At 48.2% G+C, this 22,042-nt stretch overlaps 1 protein-coding gene across 1 annotated transcript; it reads left to right on the forward strand.

Annotated features, from left to right (window-relative positions):
- The first annotated feature begins 17,131 nt into the window (after positions 1-17,131).
- On the forward strand, positions 17,132-17,539 carry LOC119968689 (potassium voltage-gated channel subfamily E member 2). The gene has a single exon (XM_038801286.1). The coding sequence runs from the start codon at positions 17,132-17,134 to the stop codon at positions 17,537-17,539; it is 408 nt and encodes a 135-aa protein (XP_038657214.1).
- Positions 17,540-22,042: the final 4,503 nt, after the last annotated feature.

The following is a 22,042-nucleotide window of genomic DNA, read 5'->3' on the forward strand; positions in this document are numbered from 1 at the left end:
TGCCCGTGACATAAGCGTCTCTAATTAATAGTTTGGTGTGTTGGACTGACAAAGCTGCCTGGCGGTCACAGTTCCTACCGAGGATCTGCAGGGCCCGCAAGAAACGTCCAGAGTTTCCCCAGGGAGCTGCCTCATGGCCAGCAGGTGCCTGCCGTACACTTGATTCACCGGTTTAACGTAATGTCCCTTTAGTAGCGTCATCACTTCGGAGTAGGTGGGCGCATCCCGGATGAGGGGGAAAATGTCAGGGCTCACCCGTGAGTAGATGACTTGGAGCTTCTGCGAGTCCGAGGGTTCTTCAGTGGCTGCTCTGAGGTAGCCTTGAAGCAGGCTAGCCAGTGGTCGAAGGTAGACGTGGTGTTGGCTGCGTGAGGGCTCAGCTGCAGGTGATCAGGCTTGATTAGGAGATCCACCTTTTAAAATCTTGTGCAATAGATTGATGTACCGTCAATTACCCCGAGACGAGAATGGTGAAACAATCGAGGCTTTATTGCACCAGATGTTGTGCCTCCCGCAGCTGGAACCAGAATGGGAGCAGCGCAGGAGAGTATACACTTTTATACACCGCTTGCTGGGCGGAGCCAGCAGGCAGGGATTTACCGTCATACCTGTAATATACGGGCAGTGCCATAATACATACAGTATATTACTCGTGGTGTTTACCACAGTGTCACAAGTAGGCTTACATTCACACTGCAATGAAGTTACTGTGAAAATCCCCTAGTCACCACACTCCGGCGCCTGTTCGGGTACATGGAGGGAGAATTCAGAAAGTCCAATTCACCTAACAGCACGTCTTTCAGGACTTGTGGGCGGAAACCAGAGCACCTGGGGAAAATCCACGCAGACACGGGGAGAACGTGCAGACTCTGTGCAGACAGTGACCCAATCTGGGAATCGAACCCAGACCCCTGGCGCTGTGAAGCTATAGTGCGAACCACTGTGCTACCGTGACACTCCATGTGTTCCCATGTGTCGACTATCCTTGTTCTCCAGGTAGGTTTGGAAGGTGCCGTTGACGCAGTCTTGAGTTGCTGCAGTGCGTCGTGTAAATGGTGCACACGTCTGTGCCACTGTGAGTCAGTGACGGAGAGAGTGAGTGTTTAAAGGTGCGGTAGTGGGCTGCTTTGCCCTGGATTATGCCGAGCATCTTGAGTGTTGTTGAGCCTTGCGCACGTGGAGGTAGAGTTGGCCCTATGCAGTGCTTCGTCCCAGAGTCCCCTCCCTATTTAAACCCCCAGGTCTTCCTCCCATTTCTTTCTTGTTGCGTCCAGTACGGTGTCGGCCCTTTCTACCAGTCAGCTATACACGTCGCTACAGTTCCCTTTATCTAGGGTGCTTTTTTTTGTCTATTATGTACGTTTGCTTGGCCGCAGAAAAATACTTTTCACTGTACTTCAGTACATGTGACAATAAATCAAATCAAATCAAATGTTCATCGTCATTACAACATTGTGAAATATGGCATCAGTTAATTGGGAGCTGAGATTCAGTATCTTTCTAACCAGATAGTGCTACAAATATAGTGTGGCTGTGGCACAGAGATAGCAATGCTAGACCGCTAAGGGGAGATGTGATAGGGGTGTTCAAAATCATGATGGGTTTTGACAGAGTACATCGGGAGAAGCGGCCAGCGGGAGGATTGGCAATCAGAGGAAACAGATTTACGGGCAGAATCTGCCGAAGTGTTTGTTCTACAAACTGGGTTGCTAGGATCTGGAATTCATTGTCTGAAAGGGCGGAGGAAGCAAATTCAATGGTAAATTTCAAAAGGGATTTGGAAAAACATGCGAGGGAGAAAATGTGCACAGTTACTGAAATGAAATGAAAATCGCTTATTGTCACAAGTAGGCTTCGAATGAAGTTACTGCGAAATGCCCCCTCGTCACCACATTCCGGCGCCTGTTCAGGGAGGCCGGTACGGGAATTGAACCCGCGCTGCCGGCCTTGTTCTGCATTACAGGCCAGCTGTTTAGCCCACTGTGCTAAACCAGAATTGGAGCTCCTTCCTTTTGCCATCTGACCTCTTAAATATTGAAATGTTTTCCCAAGGTTCAAAATGCACACCCCAGTTTTCTGCCGGATGTATTGACAGTGATATCGCACAGCAGAACCAAACCAATGCAAGGATCTTTCAAATTTCATCATTTTCTTTCACATCAGAAAGAAAACAATCCTGCGGATTGACATATCTTCTGTAAGAGGACATTGTTGCAGCGATTAAAAGTTTCACTTATGTCATGGTCTTGTGATGTGAGATCTGTTGCCACTTGTTTCGTAACTGGTGAGTTATCAATCGTAACAATTCAATTAGTGTCACAAGTTTTATGTGTTAACCTGCCAGCCACTGGAATTTTATTCAACTGTCCTTAGATTTTGGGCAGCATATTTTTTTCCAAATAGTGTTTTTTAAATGTTCGCTTTCAATACCTGTAACAAAGATTAATTGGCTCCAAAGTTGTGACAGGCTCGATATAAAATGCGAGTTTTTCTTTTATGTTGGGGACACTGTGACCTCCCAAAGTGTACACACAACATGGGGACTTATAGGGTGGGATTCTCCAACCCCCGCCGAGTCGGCCTGGGTGGCACGCATGACTGGCACCACTCCCAGCTCCTGGACGCGGGGCACTCCTCCACCTGCGTCTGCAGCCGCCACAAGCCTGGGTGGCAGGGATAAAGGGCAACAGTGTTAGGCAGGGATATACATGCAGGCCAGCGGTTGTGCGTATATTGACATAGGTACGCAGTACATTAGGGTTAGGGTTGGTTGCACCTGGGGGTGTGCCGGACATCGAGGGGGGGGGGGGTTTACTCACCCTGGCTGCCCTGACGAGGTCGTTCACCTTCTTCTGGCGCCTGTCCTTGGTGTCACACCCACAGCGCTGACGGCCTCTGCCACCTCCCTCCACAGGTGCCGGCTGAGGCGTGGGGGAACCCTGCGGCCATGTCCGGGGTACAGGGCCTCCCTCCTCTGCTCTACGGGGGGGGGGGGGGGGGGGGGGGGAGGGGGGGGGCGTCTTTTGAGCTGTGATGCCGCCTGGTGTCAATGACCCCGCGCGTCTGCGGCGGGTGACGCCATCACGAATGGCGTCACGTCGCTACTAGCCCATTCTAGGCCGGAGAATTTGCGCTGTTTGGGGGGGCCCAACGCCAGAGTGATCTGCACCGTTTTTGGCGCCGGGTCCCGGCCATCCTGCTGATTATCGGAGAATCCCGCCCATAACCTCTCAAATGTGAGGATTTGTGTTGAGTGTGGAGTTACAATTCTGAAAGAAGAACCCAACCCACCCCTTCCGATTTTAACGGTTTGGGGGGTTGGGGGGGAGGAGGGAGGAGGGAGGGGGGAGGAGGGAGGAGGGAGGAAGGAGGGAGGAGGAGGGAGGTGGAGGAGGGAGGAAGGAGGAGGGAGGAGGAGGGAAGAGGGAGGAGGAGGGAGGAGGAGGGAGGAAGGAGGAGGGAGGAGGGAGGTGGAGGAGGGAGGAGGGAGGAGGGAGGAGGAGGGAAGAGGGAGGAGGAGGGAGGAGAGAGGAGGAGGGAGGAAGGAGGAGGGAGGAGGGAGGAGGGAGTGGGAGGAGGGAGGGGGCCAATCTGCTCTCAGGAGGTGGGTGGGTTTGTTGAAATATTTTGAAGGGTCCACGTGTTCGCTTTTTCAACAATGCTGTTCGTTTTAGTCCATGCTTCCCGGAATTAACAAACATTGGAAATGAAGCCAAGAAAGGTGGGATCTATAAAGTAAGTGGGCTGGATTCTCCCTCGACCGAAGCCAAAATCGGGATCAGCGATCGGGCGGAGAATGGATCCCGACGGCCGAATCGGAGAAGATGCCGGTTTGACATTGGTCCATGATGCTCCGCACCCTTCAAACCGGCGTCACCAGGGCACGCGCCGCGTGCACCTACAACGTCATTGGGGCGTCTTGGCCGACACATCGTGGTGCTCCGTCCCTGATCGGCCGAGTTCCCGACGGCATATGCGGTCCCAGCGGGTAGGACCCCGGCTGCGGAATGTGTCCAGTGCCACCGCACTCATCCAGGACCCATGCCGCTGGCCGGGGGTGGGGGGGTTCTGCTAGGGCTGGGAGAGTGGTGGGTGGTGGACACGGGTTGGGTTGTGGGTTCGGGGTGGGCGGGTATGTGGTCCAGCACGACCGGCGCCATGTTTTCCGGCGTGACTGGTGTAGGCCGCCAGCCTTGTGCATGTGTGGGCTTGGAGCCGGCGATTCTCCGGTCTTTTTCCGCATGATCCGCGATTGCTGAGCCGGTGTTTGATGAAGGAGCTGGTTTAGCACAGTGGGCTAAACAGCTGGCTTGTAATGCTGAACAATGCCAGCAGCGCGGGTTCAATTCCCGTACCAGCCTCCCCGAACAGGCACCGGAGTGTGACGACTAGGGGCTTTTCACATTACATAGAACATAGAACAGTACAGCACAGAACAGGCCCTTCGGCCCTCAATGTTGAGCCGAGCCATGATCACCCTACTCAAACCCACGTATCCACCCTATACCCGTAACCCAACAACCCCCCCTTAACCTTACTTTTATTAGGACACTACGGGCAATTTAGCATGGCCAATCCACCTAACCCGCACATCTTTGGACTGTGGGAGGAAACCGGAGCACCCGGAGGAAACCCACGCACACAGGGGGAGGACGTGCAGACTCCACACAGACAGTGACCCAGCCGGGAATCGAACCTGGGACCCTGGAGCTGTGAAGCATTTATGCTAACCACCATGCTACCCTGCTGCCCCTAGAACAGTAACTTCATTGAAGCCTACTTGTGACAATAAGCAATTATTATTATTAATGGGATGTTGGGACAGATGACCAAAATCTTGGTCAAAGATGGAGGATTCAAGGAAAGAGAGGATATTTCAGAGTTCAGTCTCTTGGCAGCAGAATCCATAGAATAGAATGCCTACTGTGCAGAAGGAGGCCATTCGGCCCATCGAGCCTGCACCGACCCTCTGAAAGAGCATCCTACCTAGCGCCACTCCCTGTCCTCATCCCTGTAACCCCATCTACGTTTGGAAACTAAGGGGCAATTTAGCATGGCTAATCCACCTAACCTGCACATCTTTGGGCTGTGGTAGGAACGGAGCACCTCGCAGGCACGGGGAGAAAGTGCAAACTCCACACAGACAGTATCCCGAGGTTGGAATTGAACTGGGGTCCCGGCGCTCTGAGGCAGCAATGCTAACCGCAGTGCCACCGTGCATGTTCTAGACTAAATCATGCATGTTCTAGGGGCCAAAAATGGGTGAGTGCCGAGCCTGTTACGGAATGCTAAATATAATTAGGAAGTCACACAGATCTTAATTTGCAGTGAAAGGGAAAGTGCTGGAAAATCAATTTCTCTCTTAATTTGCAGTTGTGTGTGAAAGTTTAAAACTTGTTATATTTAATTTGCTACAAAAACAGATTCTTCTGAGGCCTTAAAAGTTGAAACATGGCCAGGAGATCCAAACCGTACTGATAATAAACTACAATCTATAAAGCATGACGCTTTTTCACTTCGCAATCCCAATCTTTAGATAATATCGCCATCATGTGGTAATGGTCAAAATAGCAGCCACTTTCAAGTGGAAAATATTGACCACAGCTGTGGGTAAATTGATGTCACGTGAATAGTTTCAGTTTAGTGTAATAATCAATCAACATACTATTATATGATTCTGATTGTAGTGAGTTTTAGTTTTCGCCCCATGTGATTATTCTAAGCTTCACTTGACAGGACGTTGCACCTTGGGATTTTGGACAGAATAAAGCTGATCACTGATAACGCCTGTAAAGTTCCCTGTTGAATGTGCAGCTCACATTTATCAGCAAAGGGAAGGGTAGCAGGAATTTAGGGGTTCGGGGGAGGGAAGTACAACGGCAGATGTTCCTCTCATAGGTTTTAAGGCAAGCAATTACCTTTAACTTTGTGGAACTTTGTATTAGACTGTGATTAGCTGTAATCGTACAATTCTTGGATATTTATTATTCAACTTTATGTATTAACTAACTTGATTAACTAAATGCACAAGGGGACTGGTTTAGAACGTCACATTTTAAACAGTGACCATTGCTATTCACTTATATAATATATTCACACTGTATAACTTTTTAAAAATATATTTTATTCCAAATTATCAAATTCTTACATACAGTGGCTTAGCTATATCTTACAAACAGAGTTGTAGATGTCATAGATGTTGACAGCATGGAAACAGGCCCTTTGGCCCAGCTTGTCCATGCCGCCCAGTTTCTTTCACTAAGCTAGCCCCACTTGCCCACATTTGGTCCATGCCGGGTAGAACAAACCATTACAAGGGGACATAAATTTAAAGTGAATGGTGGAAGATATAGGGGGGATGTCAGAGGTAGGTTCTTTACCCAGAGAGTAGTGGGGGCATGGAATGCACTGCCTGTGGAAGTAGTTGAGTCGGAAACATTAGGGGCTGTTCTGTGCTGTATTTTTCTATGTTCTATCCCTCTATACCCACCCTGCCCATGTAACTGTCTAACTGTTTTTTAAAGGACAAAATTGTACCCGACTCTACCACTGCCTCTGGCAGCCCATTCCAGACACTCACCACCCTCTGTGTGAAAAACATTCCCCTCTGGGCTCTTTTGTGTCTCTCCCCTCTCACCTTAAACCAATGCCCTCTAGTTCCAGACTTCCCTACCTCTGGGAAAAGATGTTGACTATCTACCTTATCTATGCTTCTCATTATTTTGTAGACCTCTATAAGATCACTCCTAATTGTCCTAAGCCCCAGGGAAAAACGTCCCGGCCTATTGAGCCTCTCCTCATAACTCAGACCATCAAGTCCTGGTAGTATCTCTGGATCTATAAAGACTTAATTACCTGCAAAGACTCGCATTCAAAGCATTGTCTTGCATCTTTGACTTTGTCCATATAAATGTTTCTGGAACCCACCTCTCCATTCACCTGAGGAAGGAGCTGCTCTCCGAAAGCTCGTGTTTGAAACCAACCTGTTGGACTGTAACCTGGTGTTGTAAGACTTCTTACTGTGCTCACCCCAGTCCAACGCCGGCATCTCCACGTCTTGTTTTGAAAGACCGGGCTGATTTTTGTACCGAAAAACATGGGCAGTTTGGTGCGGGGGTGTGTGGGGGTGTTGGGGGGGGGGGGGGGGGGGGGGGGTGGAGTGGGTGACCAGCCTGATTCAACTTTAAATCTGAGAATGAGGCTGTGAATCTCATTTCCTGCGATTTAAAAAATTTTACTATCGCGGCTGCGATTCCCAAGCATCGAGGAATCGCATCGAGGAATCGCATCGAGGAACCGCATCGAGGAACCGCATCGAGGAATCGCATCGAGGAATCGCATTGAGGAATCGCATTGAGGAATCGCATCGAGGAATCGCATCGAGGAATCGCATCGAGGAATCGCATCGAGGAATCGCATCGCAGAATCGCATCGAGGAATCGCATCGAGGAATCGCATCGCAGAATCGCATTGAGGAATCGCATCGAGGAATCGCATCGAGGAATCGCATCGAGGAATCGCATCGAGGAATCGCATCGCAGAATCGCATTGAGGAATCGCATCGAGGAATCGCATCGAGGAATCGCATCGAGGAATCGCATCGAGGAATCGCATCGCGGAATCGCATTGAGGAATCGCATCGAGGAATCGCATCGAGGAATCGCATCGCAGAATCGCATTGAGGAATCGCATCGAGGAATCGCATCGCAGAATCGCATTGAGGAATCGCATCGCAGAATCGCATCGAGGAATCGCATCGAGGAATCGCATCGAGGAATCGCATCGCAGAATCGCATTGAGGAATCGCATCGAGGAATCGCATCGAGGAATCGCATCGCAGAATCGCATCGAGGAATCGCATCGAGGAATCGCATCGAGGAATCGCATCGCAGAATCGCATTGAGGAATCGCATCGAGGAATCGCATCGAGGAATCGCATTGAGGAATCGCATCGCAGAATCGCATTGAGGAATCGCATCGAGGAATCGCATCGAGGAATCGCATTGAGGAATCGCATCGCAGAATCGCATTGAGGAATCGCATCGAGGAATCGCATCGAGGAATCGCATCGAGGAATCGCATCGAGGAATCGCATCGAGGAATCGCATCGAGAAATCGCATCGCAGAATCGCATCGAGGAATCGCATCGAGGAATCGCATCGAGGAATCGCATCGAGGAATCGCATCGAGGAATCGCATTGAGGAATCGCATCGAGGAATCGCATCGAGGAATCGCATCGAGGAATCGCATCGAGGAATCGCATCGAGGAACCGCATCGAGGAATCGCATTGAGGAATCGCATCGAGGAATCGCATTGAGGAACCGCATCGAGGAATCGCATTGAGGAACCGCATCGAGGAATCGCATTGAGGAATCGCATCGAGGAATCGCATCGAGGAATCGCATCGCAGAATCGCATTGAGGAATCGCATCGAGGAATCGCATCGAGGAATCGCATCGAGGAATCGCATCGAGGAACCGCATCGAGGAATCGCATTGAGGAATCGCATCGAGGAATCGCATTGAGGAATCGCATTGAGGAATCGCATCGAGGAATCGCATCGAGGAATCGCATTGAGGAATCGCATTGAGGAATCGCATTGAGGAATCGCATTGAGGAATCGCATTGAGGAATCGCATTGAGGAATCGCATTGAGGAATCGCATCGAGGAATCGCATCGAGGAATCGCATCGCAGAATCGCATCGAGGAATCGCATCGAGGAATCGCATCGAGGAATCGCATCGAGGAATCGCATCGAGGAATCGCATCGAGGAATCGCATCGAGGAATCGCATCGAGGAATCGCATCGAGGAATCGCATCGAGGAATCGCATCGAGGAATCGCATCGAGGAATCGCATCGAGGAATCGCATTGAGGAATCGCATCGAGGAATCGCATCGAGGAATCGCATCGAGGAACCGCATCGAGGAATCGCATCGAGGAATCGCATCGAGGAATCGCATCGAGGAATCGCATCGCAGAATCGCATCGAGGAATCGCATCGAGGAATCGCATCGAGGAATCGCATTGAGGAATCGCATCGAGGAATCGCATTGAGGAATCGCATCGAGGAATTGCATCGAGGAACCGCATCGAGGAATCGCATCGAGGAATCGCATCGAGGAATCGCATTGAGGAATCGCATCGAGGAATTGCATCGCAGAATCGCATCGAGGAATTGCATCGCAGAATCGCATCGAGGAATCGCATTGAGGAATCGCATCGAGGAATCGCATTGAGGAATCGCATCGAGGAATTGCATCGCAGAATCGCATCGAGGAATCGCATCGAGGAATCGCATCGAGGAATCGCATTGAGGAATCGCATCGAGGAATTGCATCGCAGAATCGCATCGAGGAATTGCATCGCAGAATCGCGTGCAGCCTCACCACTCCGCCCCGTCGGGTAGTGGAGAATTCCGCCCAAAGTAAGAGAGGAAAATAGTAAAATGGGGCGGGATTCTCCCCTACCCCGGGGGGGGGGGGGGGGGGTGGCGCGAGGTCCCGGCATGTTGGAGTGGCGTGAACCACTCCGGCGTCGGGCAGCCCCAAAGGTGCAGAAGACTATGGGGAACGCGGAAGGAAAAGAGTGCCCCCGCAGCACAGGACCGCCCACTGATTGATGGGCCCCGATCGCGGGCCAGGCCACCGTGGGGGCACCCCCTCGGGGTCAGATCACCCTGCGTCCTCCCCAGGATCCTGGACCATCTGTCTAATTTTATATACCCTATGCCAATTTGCATACAGCTCTGGTAATAATCCAACCTTTGAGGTTCTGCTTTTCAATTTAGTTCTTAGTCCCTCAGACTCTCTGCCCAGAACCTCTTTCCAGATTCTGCCTACATCATTGGTACTTACATAGACTATAACAAATGGACCCTCCCCCTCCCATTGCGAGCTCCTCTCCAGCCCTGAGCAGATATCCTGAACCGTCTGGACTCTCACTGTTTGATTATCTCCCTCATTATACTGTTGCCCATGCCCACCACGTTCCTTTTTACCCACCCCATTTTGAATGGCTTCCTGCACCATGGTGCTACGGTCAGTTTGGTTTCCACTCGGCAGCCTCCGCTCTCATCCGAAAAAGCTGAGAGAACTTTAATCCTGTTGAACAATTACGGAGGCTCCCACTCCTGCCACACTTGCAGTCATCCACTCCGCCCCCCACCACACCCCCATCCCTAACCACTGACTAAATGAAAAGACCTACACTAAGTGGCGTGACTGCTTTCAGGTACAGAGCATCCAGGGAACTTTTCCCCTCCTTGATGCATTGCAGAGTCTGAATCTCAGCCTCCAGCTCAATGACTTGTAGCCACAAACACTAGACATGCTCTCTGTGGAGTCTTTCATCGCTCTCTGTGTGGAGTTGTTCTCTCTGTGGAGTCGGTCAGTACTCTCTGTGTAGTGTTGTTTTCTTCTTGACTATTTGACAGGTTGCTGTCATCCAAAAGATCAACGAGGAAGCAATCAACCTGAAATGACTCCAGAAGAGGAGCACCAAGAGATCAACAATGAAGCAAATCAACCACAAATGACTCCAGAAGAGGAGCACCAAGGAATTAAAGAGGAATCACATCAACCACAAATGACTGATGTCACCAAGATCAAAGCAACATCAGATCCTTCTCATAATCCTCAAGTCAAAACGCTCAATGAAACATCAGATACCACAAAGGCCACTGATACCAATAACTTTGAGAATGACTCAAATTATTCACATGGGACAGTCATTGAGCGCAACAAGAGCATCAACAAAAACTACATGAACAATGACAAAAACAACAACAAGCACAACAAAGATAACAAGAAAAACAACAAGCATGGCAAAAGAAACAAGAACAACAACAAAAACAGAAACAACAAGCATGACAAAAACAACAACAAGAACAACAATGAAAACAACAAAAACAGAAACAACAAGCGACAAAAACAACAAGAACAACAACGAAAACAACAAACACAACAACAATAAAACAACAACCTGTCCAACATGGTTCAACTCTGCACATGAAGGACAATGTAGCAGCACAGTGCAAAAAAAATGGCAAGAGTACAAACATAACATGACATGACAATGAATCTCACAGTTTCATATTTGCTCCACAACAAATAAGCAAACCAGTTTTCAAGGAAGATGTCATACAGAATCAATACCGCAAGCACAAGAAAACGTCCAGGTCAGACAACGAAGGTGATATATAAAATCAATACTGCAAGCACAGGAAAAAGTCCAGGTCAGACAACAAAAGTGATTTGACCATTCAAACACCTCATGATGACTTGTTGTTTACTTAAACACAAGAACACTGATGACGTTCACAAAGAAATTACAATATCAACATCACCACCTCCACAACAGAAGAAGAAAGAAACTCAACTGAATAAATGTATAAAGTTTGGACTCATAACGTTTTCAGAATGATTGGACTTTGTATAATTCTCAATATCATCACAACTTGCAACTATCAACATTTATTACCTGTTTTGTCCAATTTTCCTTAAAACTGTACAGAAAATATGTAAAAAAGAAAAAAGGGGGATGTAGTGTTCAGCACATCTTCATGTATACAAGGAGTTAATGCAAATACACTACAACTAAGTAATCACTAGAGGGAGCACTAGAGAGGTATAAAATAGATGGGATCCAGGATCTCACTCTTCACAGGGACGGCAGCTAGTGACCAGGAAACAAACAGACAGCTCACATGTAACATCTAGTATAAGCTCTGGACAGAGAGCGAACTTACTCAATAAAGCATTTGCTTCAACTGGAAAACTATGAGCTTCATTCGGACATAAGAAATAATAATCGCTACAGGAGATGAAAATCGAAGTCCAGTACACTAACCAACGAGCAATCAGACCTGTAAAACTGTCCAAGTTTAATCAAATACATTCATGGCTTACAGAGGTGGACAGTGAAGAGCGAAAGTGGACCAGAGTAGCCCAGCCCCACAGCCAAACAAGCTTGCATATTGAAAGCTTTTGTGAAACACAGCATGAGGATAGAGTCAAGGAGAAACACAGAACCACGGTAGCATGGTGGTTAGCATCAATGCTTCACAGCTCCAGGGTCCCAGGTTCGATTCCCGGCTGGGTCACTGTGTGGAGTCTGCACGTCCTCCCTGTGTGTGCGTGGGTTTCCTCCGGGTGCTCCGGTTTCCTCCCACAGTCCAAAGATGTGCGGGTTAGGTGGATTGGCCATGCTAAATTGCCCGTAGTGTAAGGTTAATGGGGGGATTGTTGGGTTACGGGTATACGGGTTACGTGGGTTTAAGTAGGGTGATCATTGCTCGGCACAACATCGAGGGCCGAAGGGCCTGTTCTGTGCTGTACTGTTCTATGTTCTATGTAACCCTGATAGGTAACACAGCACAGCCTGGCAGTTATTAGCAATCTGGGAGTTAACATTCAGGTAGACACACCAAACCCGTTTGAAGATACTTAACCAAGGGTTACAGCAAGGGACAGGCATAAGGTTCCTGACAAAAGGCGACTAAAGCAACTTCAGAAACCTGATAGCAGCTTAATTATTCAAACGATTGCACCCAACCACCTGAAATATATAAAAAGTTCAAGCAGGTTATTCAGGGTCTATCACCATTCAGGGGTATCAGGGTATCACGACCAGTTAGAACTCATAGGAATAATCAATATCAAGGCTAATACAGTGAATGGGAATGAATAGGTTTGTTGTTGGCATATATATTTCTATATACCCTATAATGAGTGGGCAAGAACATGGCAGGTGGAATTTAACGTGGAAAATTGTGAGATAATCCATTTTGATAAAAACAATGGATGTGCAGATGGTCTTTAATGGGATGTGGGTGTCACTTGGCAAGGCCAGCATTTGTTGCCCATCCTTAATTGCCCTTGAACTGAGTAGCTCTTTAGGTCATTTCAGAGGTGACCAAGTGGCTGTGGATCTGGAGTCGCATGCGGGCAAGGCTACGTAGGGCGGGCAGATTTACTGCCCTAACAGGACATTACAGTCAACCAGGTGAGTGTTCACAACAATGGATGATAGTTCCATTGTCACCAAGAGCCTTTAATCTTTAGTCACCTAGGCTCAGTAGAAAACCAGGCGTTGTATTGACTCATTGAAGCTTGCATAATGTTTAATTACCCAGTGAACCGAAGATTAGATATAACTATGATGTGTTTATAACGCAGTAAGTAATTTTTGATCTATTTATAAATGGGCTTATCATTCCCTTTCATTCAGGGTCATTTGGTGGAACAGCTCACTTGTATACCTCAGTGCGCAGCAAATTTGATGTTCCTACAGGTGTTAAGATTCCAGGTCTTCATGGTAGCTTTACGAAAAACAGATTGAAAGCTGGTGAGTGTACAATATATTCTATATATACCTCAAAAAAGATTTTGTATATTAGAAATCAAGTGCGACCTTTGTACCTTTCACTACATTTATTGTCTGTGTTAATTGTAAGGTATTATTTAATCTTCAAAGAAAGAACTGTGCCTTGATTTTAGCTATTAAAATATGAGATACAAAAACCTCTGCATCAGTAATCTGACTGTTGAGCGACTGTATTAAAGTTTTATTAATTTATTATTTGGGGAAAAAAATCTGTACTTTGATTAAACTAATAAGATTGTTTAGGACTCGATCCCAGCCCCGGGTCACTGTCTGTGTGGGGTTTGCACATTAGAACATAGAACATAGAACAGTACAGCACAGAACAGGCCCTTCGGCCCTCGATGTTGTGCCGAGCAATGATCACCCTACTTAAACCCACGTAACCCGTATACCCGTAACCCAACAATCCCCCCATTAACCTTACACTACGGGCAATTTAGCATGGCCAATCCACCTAACCCACACATCTTTGGACTGTGGGAGGAAACCGGAGCACCCGGAGGAAACCCACGCACACACAGGGAGGACGTGCAGACTCCACACAGACAGTGACCCAGCCGGGAATCGAACCTGGGACCCTGGAGCTGTGAAGCATTGATGCTAACCACCATGCTACCGTGAGGCCCTTCTCCCCGTGTCTGCGTGGGTCTCACCCCCACAACCCAAAAAATGTGCAGGATAGGTGAATTGGCCACTGTAAATTGCCCCTTAATTGTAAAATAAAAGAATTGGGTACTCTAAAAAAAATTTTTTAAAGGATTGTTTAGGACTTTGGAAACATATCAATCAGGGTGTTGCATGTGGGCCATATCGAGTCCTCAAACTCTAACAGTGAAGCCTAGAGAATTAAGCTGTATTTATGTTTACATTTCCAGCTGCCTGGTTTACCCTCTTTCGAATTCTTCACACATGGCGATTGCAAATATATTTTTTCTTAGTGCTACTATTTCGTTAGTGGATAAATCCTAAATTCAAAACTCATTTGATAGAAATAGCACTGTAAAAAAAGATCTTCTGACACAGTGGATAGCGCGCCTGCCTCTGAGCCGGGTTTGAATTCCCCCCCCCCCCCCCCCCCCCCCCCAAGCATTTGAAGGTTCATTCATAATGTGGTCAAACAGGTTGGGTATCAACCTGCAAAATCCTTCCAACACACTCCAATGGCAGGCGGGAAGGGCTGGGGAAGCTCTTAGTCAGCCAGGCTTGATGTGGAGTGGCAACCCTCAAATTATAGGCGAGTGACCTGTTCCAGGGAAAAACTCACTGTGGGAAAATCTGCCTTGTGCACTATTAGATGTGGGAAAGAAAGAAGAAGACTGTTTAATTGGGCGAGATTCTCTGATAGGAGAATATGTTGTCCCGCTGGAGCTGAAGCACAGGTGATTTGTGCTCCCAGCGAAGTTCCCGTCACCACGCAAATTTATGCATGGTGAGGAATACAAGGGATTCCCGAGGGATTCCCGCTTGTGGGCTGCCATTTTGAACAGGCGACCCGCTAGTGAAGTCCAGTGGCTGGCCACCCTCCTCCGCATCAGAAACCAGCTTCCCCCTCCGCCCTCCACCCCATGAGACCCCCATGACTTCCATTCATGGGGTCTCTTTTCTAGGTTTAAAAAAAAAAATTTAGAGTACCCAATTAATTTTTTCCCATTAAGGGGCAATTCTGAGAGAAACCCCTACCTAAAGGAATCCTCTACAGGTACCCTTTAATTAGAGTAACTAGAGGGGCCCCCTTCACAGAGGACCGCAGAATCACGCAGGCCCGGAGATTCTGATGCTGAGCCCACGAAGTAGATACAAATTCATCATTAAGAGCCATTTGCATATATTAACATCCTCCGACTGGGACGCAGGCACAGACCCTGATCTAACCCAATCTCACAAGATGTCTCAATGTGAATCCCGCCCATTGTGGGCAGGCCCACTTTTTGGCAAATCTGCATATTAGAGTGAGACAGTTAGCCTCACCCTAACGTGTGTTCCTGAGATCTAACCAAGGCAGGGAATCTAACCCACTTGATTTGGAGACTTGGGGGAGTGTAGTTCAGTGTGGGTTCCCACAAACAGGTACCAGCTGGAAAAGTACTTGTGGGGGTCTCCCAGGGGATTGGTGGCCTCCAGGTGTTTGCCTTCTTTGTATTGTGTCACTGTAGATGCCACCTGGGTGCACTGACAGGGAGCAATTGGGATACCAGCTTTGGCTTCTGACATGACCCCCAAACCCAACTCACATATAATGGAGTTCCCCCAGCATCCCTCTAACCAATCCTCACCATATAAAAAATGACTGCTTGCTGCCCTGGCAGTGCCCCTGCAACCTAGGCAGTGCCATTCTGGCTCAAGCTGGTATCCCGATTGCTCCCTGCATGAGGAGTGGAGCTAAGCCTTGGCCATGCGTTCCTCGCTGTGGTCCCTGGATAGGTGTTAGATAGCCGGGTGTTTCTCACTGCTCCGAGCACTGGGAAACACTGCTATGGGCCTCTGTCCCCATTTGAGTAGATCGCCCCCACTGCATTTTTGCGGGTGAAAAAACCCCGCTGAGCTGGGGAGATGGTTCACATCACAACACGACTGCCTACTCCTGCCTGAAAGACAACCAGGTACTTGGGATCGGGATCAGTGCCTCCACTCATTTAGTTATCAATACAAGCATCCAGCACAGAAGGAGGCCATTCAGCCCCTCATGCCTATTTCAGTCCTTTGAGAGAAATATTTAATTAGTCCGCGCCTCAGAGGGTAAAGATGTTTTTCCTGCATTTTCTATTTTCACCATTGCATGGCCGATCACAAGAATTCATTACATTAAAAACTATTTCTTCTCATCTTTGGTTCATTTGTTTATTATTGCCTCTCCCAGTGAAGGTGGACAGAGGTTGTTTGTTAGTGCGTTCAAAAATTAATGGACAGATTTCAAAAATCTTGGTACATAGAAAGGATATGAGGTGAAGGAGAACTGATTCGATTTCGGTTCAGATGCTGATCCAGATTCTGGAATTAATTAAAGGATCCGTTAACTTTGGGAGATAATGTGAATTGACGTTTTTTTTTTAGAACTGTTTAAGGTAGAAAGTTGCCGATTGTTTTAGAATAGATGCTGTAGTGGAACTTGTCACAGCTGACAAAATGTGAGCAGAGTTTTCAGGGTAGGTTATTGGATTTGTATTCGCCTCAAGCCTCCTCCAGTGAGATGGAAGCTCTGAATAAAAAGGTGCCTTTTTCAGTTCTGCAGTCACACAGCATCAACCAGGCGGGGAGAAGCTTCAAGGATGTGCTGCGTAATTGTAATAAGATTAACACAGCATGGCGGAGATGTATGCTGTTTTCCCAGTACCCTCTTCATTTGTCTGAAATCTGCCAGTTCTCCGGTTACAACCCTTCCTGCCTTTGGTCTATAGAATTGAGTTAACTGATTATGTGTAAATGGGTGCTGACTATCTGGGTGATATTTTCCGCAGAATGGATTAAAAAAAACAAACGCGCCGTCTATGCATTTGCATGAAGCAAATCATTTCGCTTCATCAGTCGGACAAGGTCAAGGTTGAGAATTTGTGTTTCCACTGTCCTTGCTAGAGGATGCAGTGGGGGTAGAAGAGGGAAAAGAGGTGGAGAGCCAATGGTGTCCTTTTGTGCCGTACTGTAACTGGGAAAATATTGCATTTGTGAACAAACGTACAGAAAGGGAAGGGAGCTGAAATACTAATCTGAGTTCCTTCTCAATTTCTTTCCCTGTAGAACTGGGGCAATGGAAACTGTCAACGCCAAGAGCTCCGAAGTGTCGAACATAACCCTCACATTCGAAAAGTTTTTCATTCAATTTTACAAGGACTACTTGGCTCAGAAAAAGCAGGCGGCAGCCTTAAATAAAACGCTCCAGGAAGAAGATTTTCTGTTTGCCTATTTGTACATACTGGTGATGTTTGGCATCTTCACCTTCATTATTATCACAATGCTAGCCAGCACTGTGAGATCAAGGAGACAAGAGCACACAGAAGACCCATACCACACCTACATTGTTAACGATGAGAGGAAATCCAGGGGGAAAATTGCTTCGGGCTCTAATTTTACAAATTTCTACATCAATGAGAACATAGTCAAGGCTCTTCAAAATCTGTCGGATCAAGATGAGACTGTGACAGTCCAATATAGGTGATAGCTTGCAGCAAATGCCACGCGATGGAGAAGTAACCCTTCCGACTTCGACAAGCTGAACTGAAATACGAAAACACAGATGACGGGCCTTTTTGTGCATTCACTTCTTCCTTCGAGCAACCAGAATCTTTTTCCATTAAAATAAAATCTCTTCACAAGGAACTACCTTCATGTGAGCTACCGCACCTCAATGACATATTAAACCATCATAAATGGGGTGTGCATTGTTTATCTTTTAAAAAGCAGGCAGCTAGAGGCGGCCAAGCAACAGTAATTTAGAGTAGAACCTCCCCTGAAAGTGTGAATATTATCCTGTAATATTAGCAGAGAAGGGTTAGCTGAACAGGCAACAGGACAAAGCAGCTCACCTCTCCAGTCATATCATAAAGGTGGAACTGTATCATCTCCCCCCCCCCCCCCCCCAGGAGAATTTCCAGAATTTGTTTTAATAGGTTAGAGTGCAAGGGGGATGGGGCAGGGCAAGCAGTCTACACGGAGCCTAAAGTGGGCAGTAAAAATGGGACGTCTGGAGTGTCGAGTCTCCGCTGATAATGGCTGGTCCCCATCACCTATAAATATTTCTGCTGACCCACCTAATTGCTGCCAGACTTACTTGCATGAGAGGGAGTTGAGCAGCAGGAGGCTGCAGCTGGGTCCAAGGTAAGTGCTGAGGCTGCCTTTGGATTCAGTTGGGATGGGGGCTTGCGGTAGTGCGGGAAAAACCCGGAGTTAGCTAGGCCCAAGGCCTACTTGTGAGGCCTGGAGGTGAATTCCTGCACCTTGGGACCCACGAGGAAACCTAGATTTAAATGTAATTATTTACCTGCCTCGGTTTTTTCAGGCCCACAATCCAGCACTTGGCGGGGCGGGGGGTCCCGGCGTGTCGGAGTGGCGTGAACCACTCCGCGTTGGGCCGCCCCAAAGGTGCAGAGTTCTCCGCACCTTTAGTGGCCAAGCCCTCACATTGAGGGGCTAGGCCCGCGCCGGAGTGGTTTTCACTCCGCCGGCTGGCTGAATGGCCTTTGGCGCCACGCCAGCCGGGGCCGCAAGGACTTTGCCGGCCGGCGTAAGTCTACGCATGCGCCGGAACGTCAGCAGCTGCTGACATCATACCGGCGCATGCACAGGGACGGGGGTCTCTTCCGCCTCCGCCATGGTGAAGGCCATGGCAGAGGCGGAAGAAAAAGAGTGCCCCCACGGCACAGGCCTGCCCGCCGATCGGTGGGCCCCCATCGCGGGCCAGGCCCCCCGGGGTCAGATCGCCCTGCGCCTCCCCCCAAGGACCCTGGAGCCCGCCCACACCGCCAATCCCGCCGTTCAGGTAGGTGGTTTAATCCACGCCGGCGGGAAAGGCCTGTCAGCGGTGGGACTTCGACCCATCGCGGGCCAGAGAATCGCCACGGGGGACCCGCTGACCGGCGCGGGGGGCCCGCTGACCGGTGCAGCGCGATTCCCACCCCCGTCGAATCTTGGGGGCGGAGAATTCAGGACACGGCGGGGGCGGGATTGACGCCGGCCCTGGGCGTGTTTGGATTAACTGCCCCGGCGCTCAGTTGTCCCCCCCCCCCCCCCCCGCGGTTAAAGGCTCCTTAGGCAGCAGCTTCCAAACTCACAACCACTGCCATCGATAAGGACAGGGGCAGCAGACACACGGGATCACCACCACCTGGAGGTTCCCCTCCAAGTCACACACTATCCTGACTTGGAAATATATCGCTGTTCCTCCACAATCACTGGGTCAAAATCCTGGAACTCACTGTGGGTGTACCTACACTTGAGGGGCTGCAGCGGTTCAAGAAGGCAGCTCACCACCACCTTCTCAAAGGCAACTAGGGATGAGCAATAAATGCTGACCTAGCCAGCGACGCCCACTTCCCGGAAATTAATTATTAAAATCTGGGCCCGTTTCCTATATTACTTGCAACTATTTGTCTTAAACCATAAAACCTGTGGCGAGAGTGGAATACTGAAAGTACAGATGACCTGCTTTTGAACAGTCCCAATTATGTGCCAATTTCGAATAATTAGGCAGGGTAGTGTAGTGATTATTCCACTTGACTCCCAGAAGGGAAAGAAAAATGATCAAAATGTTCAAAACCCAGTAAAATACGATAACACTGGCACCAGTTATGTTGCCGTTCGACTTTAATGTAAGCAAGACCAGTTCAGACACGTTTTACCAGTACCCTTCAGTTCTGACTTTTACTGCTTTTTCTTTCTGGGGTGTTATGAAGCAAGGGGCGTGAGTTAAAATCCTGCCACGGCAACTGGAAAATTTAAATAAGGCAGCGGCATAGTGATATTGTCACCGACTAGTCATTCAGAGACCCAGAGTAATGCCCGAGGGTAATGCTGAACCCAGGTCCCTGGCACTCTAAGGTAGCAGTGCCAACACTCTGCCACTATGTCGGCCTTCCCTTGCCGACTGAAATGGTCAAGCAAGCCCCTCAGTTCAAGAAGGTGGCAAACAACCACCCCCTCAAGGGCAATTATGATGGGGCAATAAATGCTAACCATACCACCAACTCCCATGTCCTGTGAATGAATACAAAATCCCTTCCTGGATTTACTCATCAAAAATATCTCAGAGCTTTGCACAAAGAGCAACGTGTTTTTCCCCAAGAATAACCTTGGGATTACCATATAGCACAATAAATTAATAGAATTGCAGTACAGATATTAGAGAGATTAATTACACAGTCGGTGTACAGGATAAGAGGGTGCAACACCACCTCAGCCCATAGAGCTGCTGTGACAGAGGTTTCAATAGCCTTATAAATCTTTGAGCCAATAGCCCAACGCTCAATTTTAAATTGAACTTTCTCTTCTCAGGCTTGTTTTAAAGGACGGGGGTCTTCCATTCCGCAAGAATCCTGTTTGACTTGTACCATTGTAATGTTTTCCAATCATTGAAGCAATGATTCAAAAGAAGATTTTAAAATATTAAATGGTTAAACCTCTGCAGAGCCCATGTCAAAGTCTCACTTGGATTTTTTTTTAATGTGTAGGCTTAGTGCACTAAGATAAGGAGTCAAAATGTCAGCGCGGAGTCAAATACATTTTCCAATGTCAACCAGTTAATTGTGCAGCTGAGTTACTCATTGACTCAATGTAACAAACAAGACGGTTACCAAGGTTTGACGCCTGATGTGTCACTTTAAAAGTGATGTGCAAGTCCATTTGATACCCAGTGCTTTGGCTCACAGTTCGTGTGTGAAGCTTTCAGTCGGACCCTTGGATCTCTGGAGTCTTTAACTTAGTTGGACAGGGTTGCTATGGAAGGAATTGTGCATCAGAAATTAAATATAGCACAAATATGGATCGTTAAATAAAGAGAAGGAAGAAAATAATGTGGCGGTTGCAGGAAAACACTGAGAAAAACATTACTGATTTAAGGCCTTCTGCACGAAGAACAAGTAGTCGACATATGGTCCTGATTTTTAACTCCACGTTGGTTTTGGGGTGCTGAGATGAGGAGAACACTCATTTTTTTTTAAAAATTTAGATTACCCAATTATCTTTTCTATTAAGGGGCAATTTAGCGTGGCCAATCCACCTACTCTGCACATTTTTGGGTTGTGGGGGCGAAACCCACGCAGACACGGGGAGAATGTGCAAACTCCACACGGACAGTGACCCAGAGCCGGGATCGAACCTGGGACCTCAGCGCCGTGAGGCGGTTGTGCTAACCACTAGGCCACCGTGCTGCCCTAGAGGAGAACACTCATCAACCGCTCCGGACATGGGGCCCAGATTATTTGGAGACATTCATTCCACAGTCGTTTGGTCGTACAGAACTTGGGTATTGCTGAAAACATGCTGTTGAAGTCTTGCACACACGAGGACAGATACAAGAATACCAAATTTCAAGGGAACACTGGTTTAAACTGCATGAGAAAAAGGTTGTCGCTTGGTTGCCAAGTCGACTCTGATTGGTGGAGGCGCTGTTGTGGTGAATGCACCAGACAGCAGTTCTCCCACAAGCTTTTGTTTATGGGCAGCATTAAAACAGGCCTTTCTTGGATACGTTCTTTCTGTTTGCAAAGAAGTAAGAATACAGTAAGAAGTCTTACAACACCAGGTTAAAGACTCCAGTTGCTCCGTCTGGACCTGTGGACTTAATTACCTGCAAAGACTTGCATTCAAAGTTATGTATTGCATCTTTGATTTTGTCTAAATATATGTTTCTGGAACCCAACTCTTCATTCACCTGAGGAAGGAACAGTGCACCGAAAGCTAATGATTCAAAACAAACCTGTTGGACTTTAACCTGGTGTTGTAAGACTTCTTACTGCGCTCACCCCAGACCAACGCCGGCATCTCCACATCATGTAAGAATACATGTAGCTGGGCAGCACGGTGGTGCAGTGGTTAGCACTGCAGCCTCACGGCGCCGAGGTCCCAGGTTCGATCCCGGCCCTGGGTCACTGTTCATGTGGAGTTTGCACATTCTCCCCGTGTTTGCGTGGGTTTCACCCCCACAAGACAAAGATATGCAGGATAG

This window comes from Scyliorhinus canicula, chromosome 7 (assembly GCF_902713615.1).
Source record: "Scyliorhinus canicula chromosome 7, sScyCan1.1, whole genome shotgun sequence".
Classification (NCBI taxonomy): Eukaryota; Metazoa; Chordata; class Chondrichthyes; order Carcharhiniformes; family Scyliorhinidae; genus Scyliorhinus; species Scyliorhinus canicula.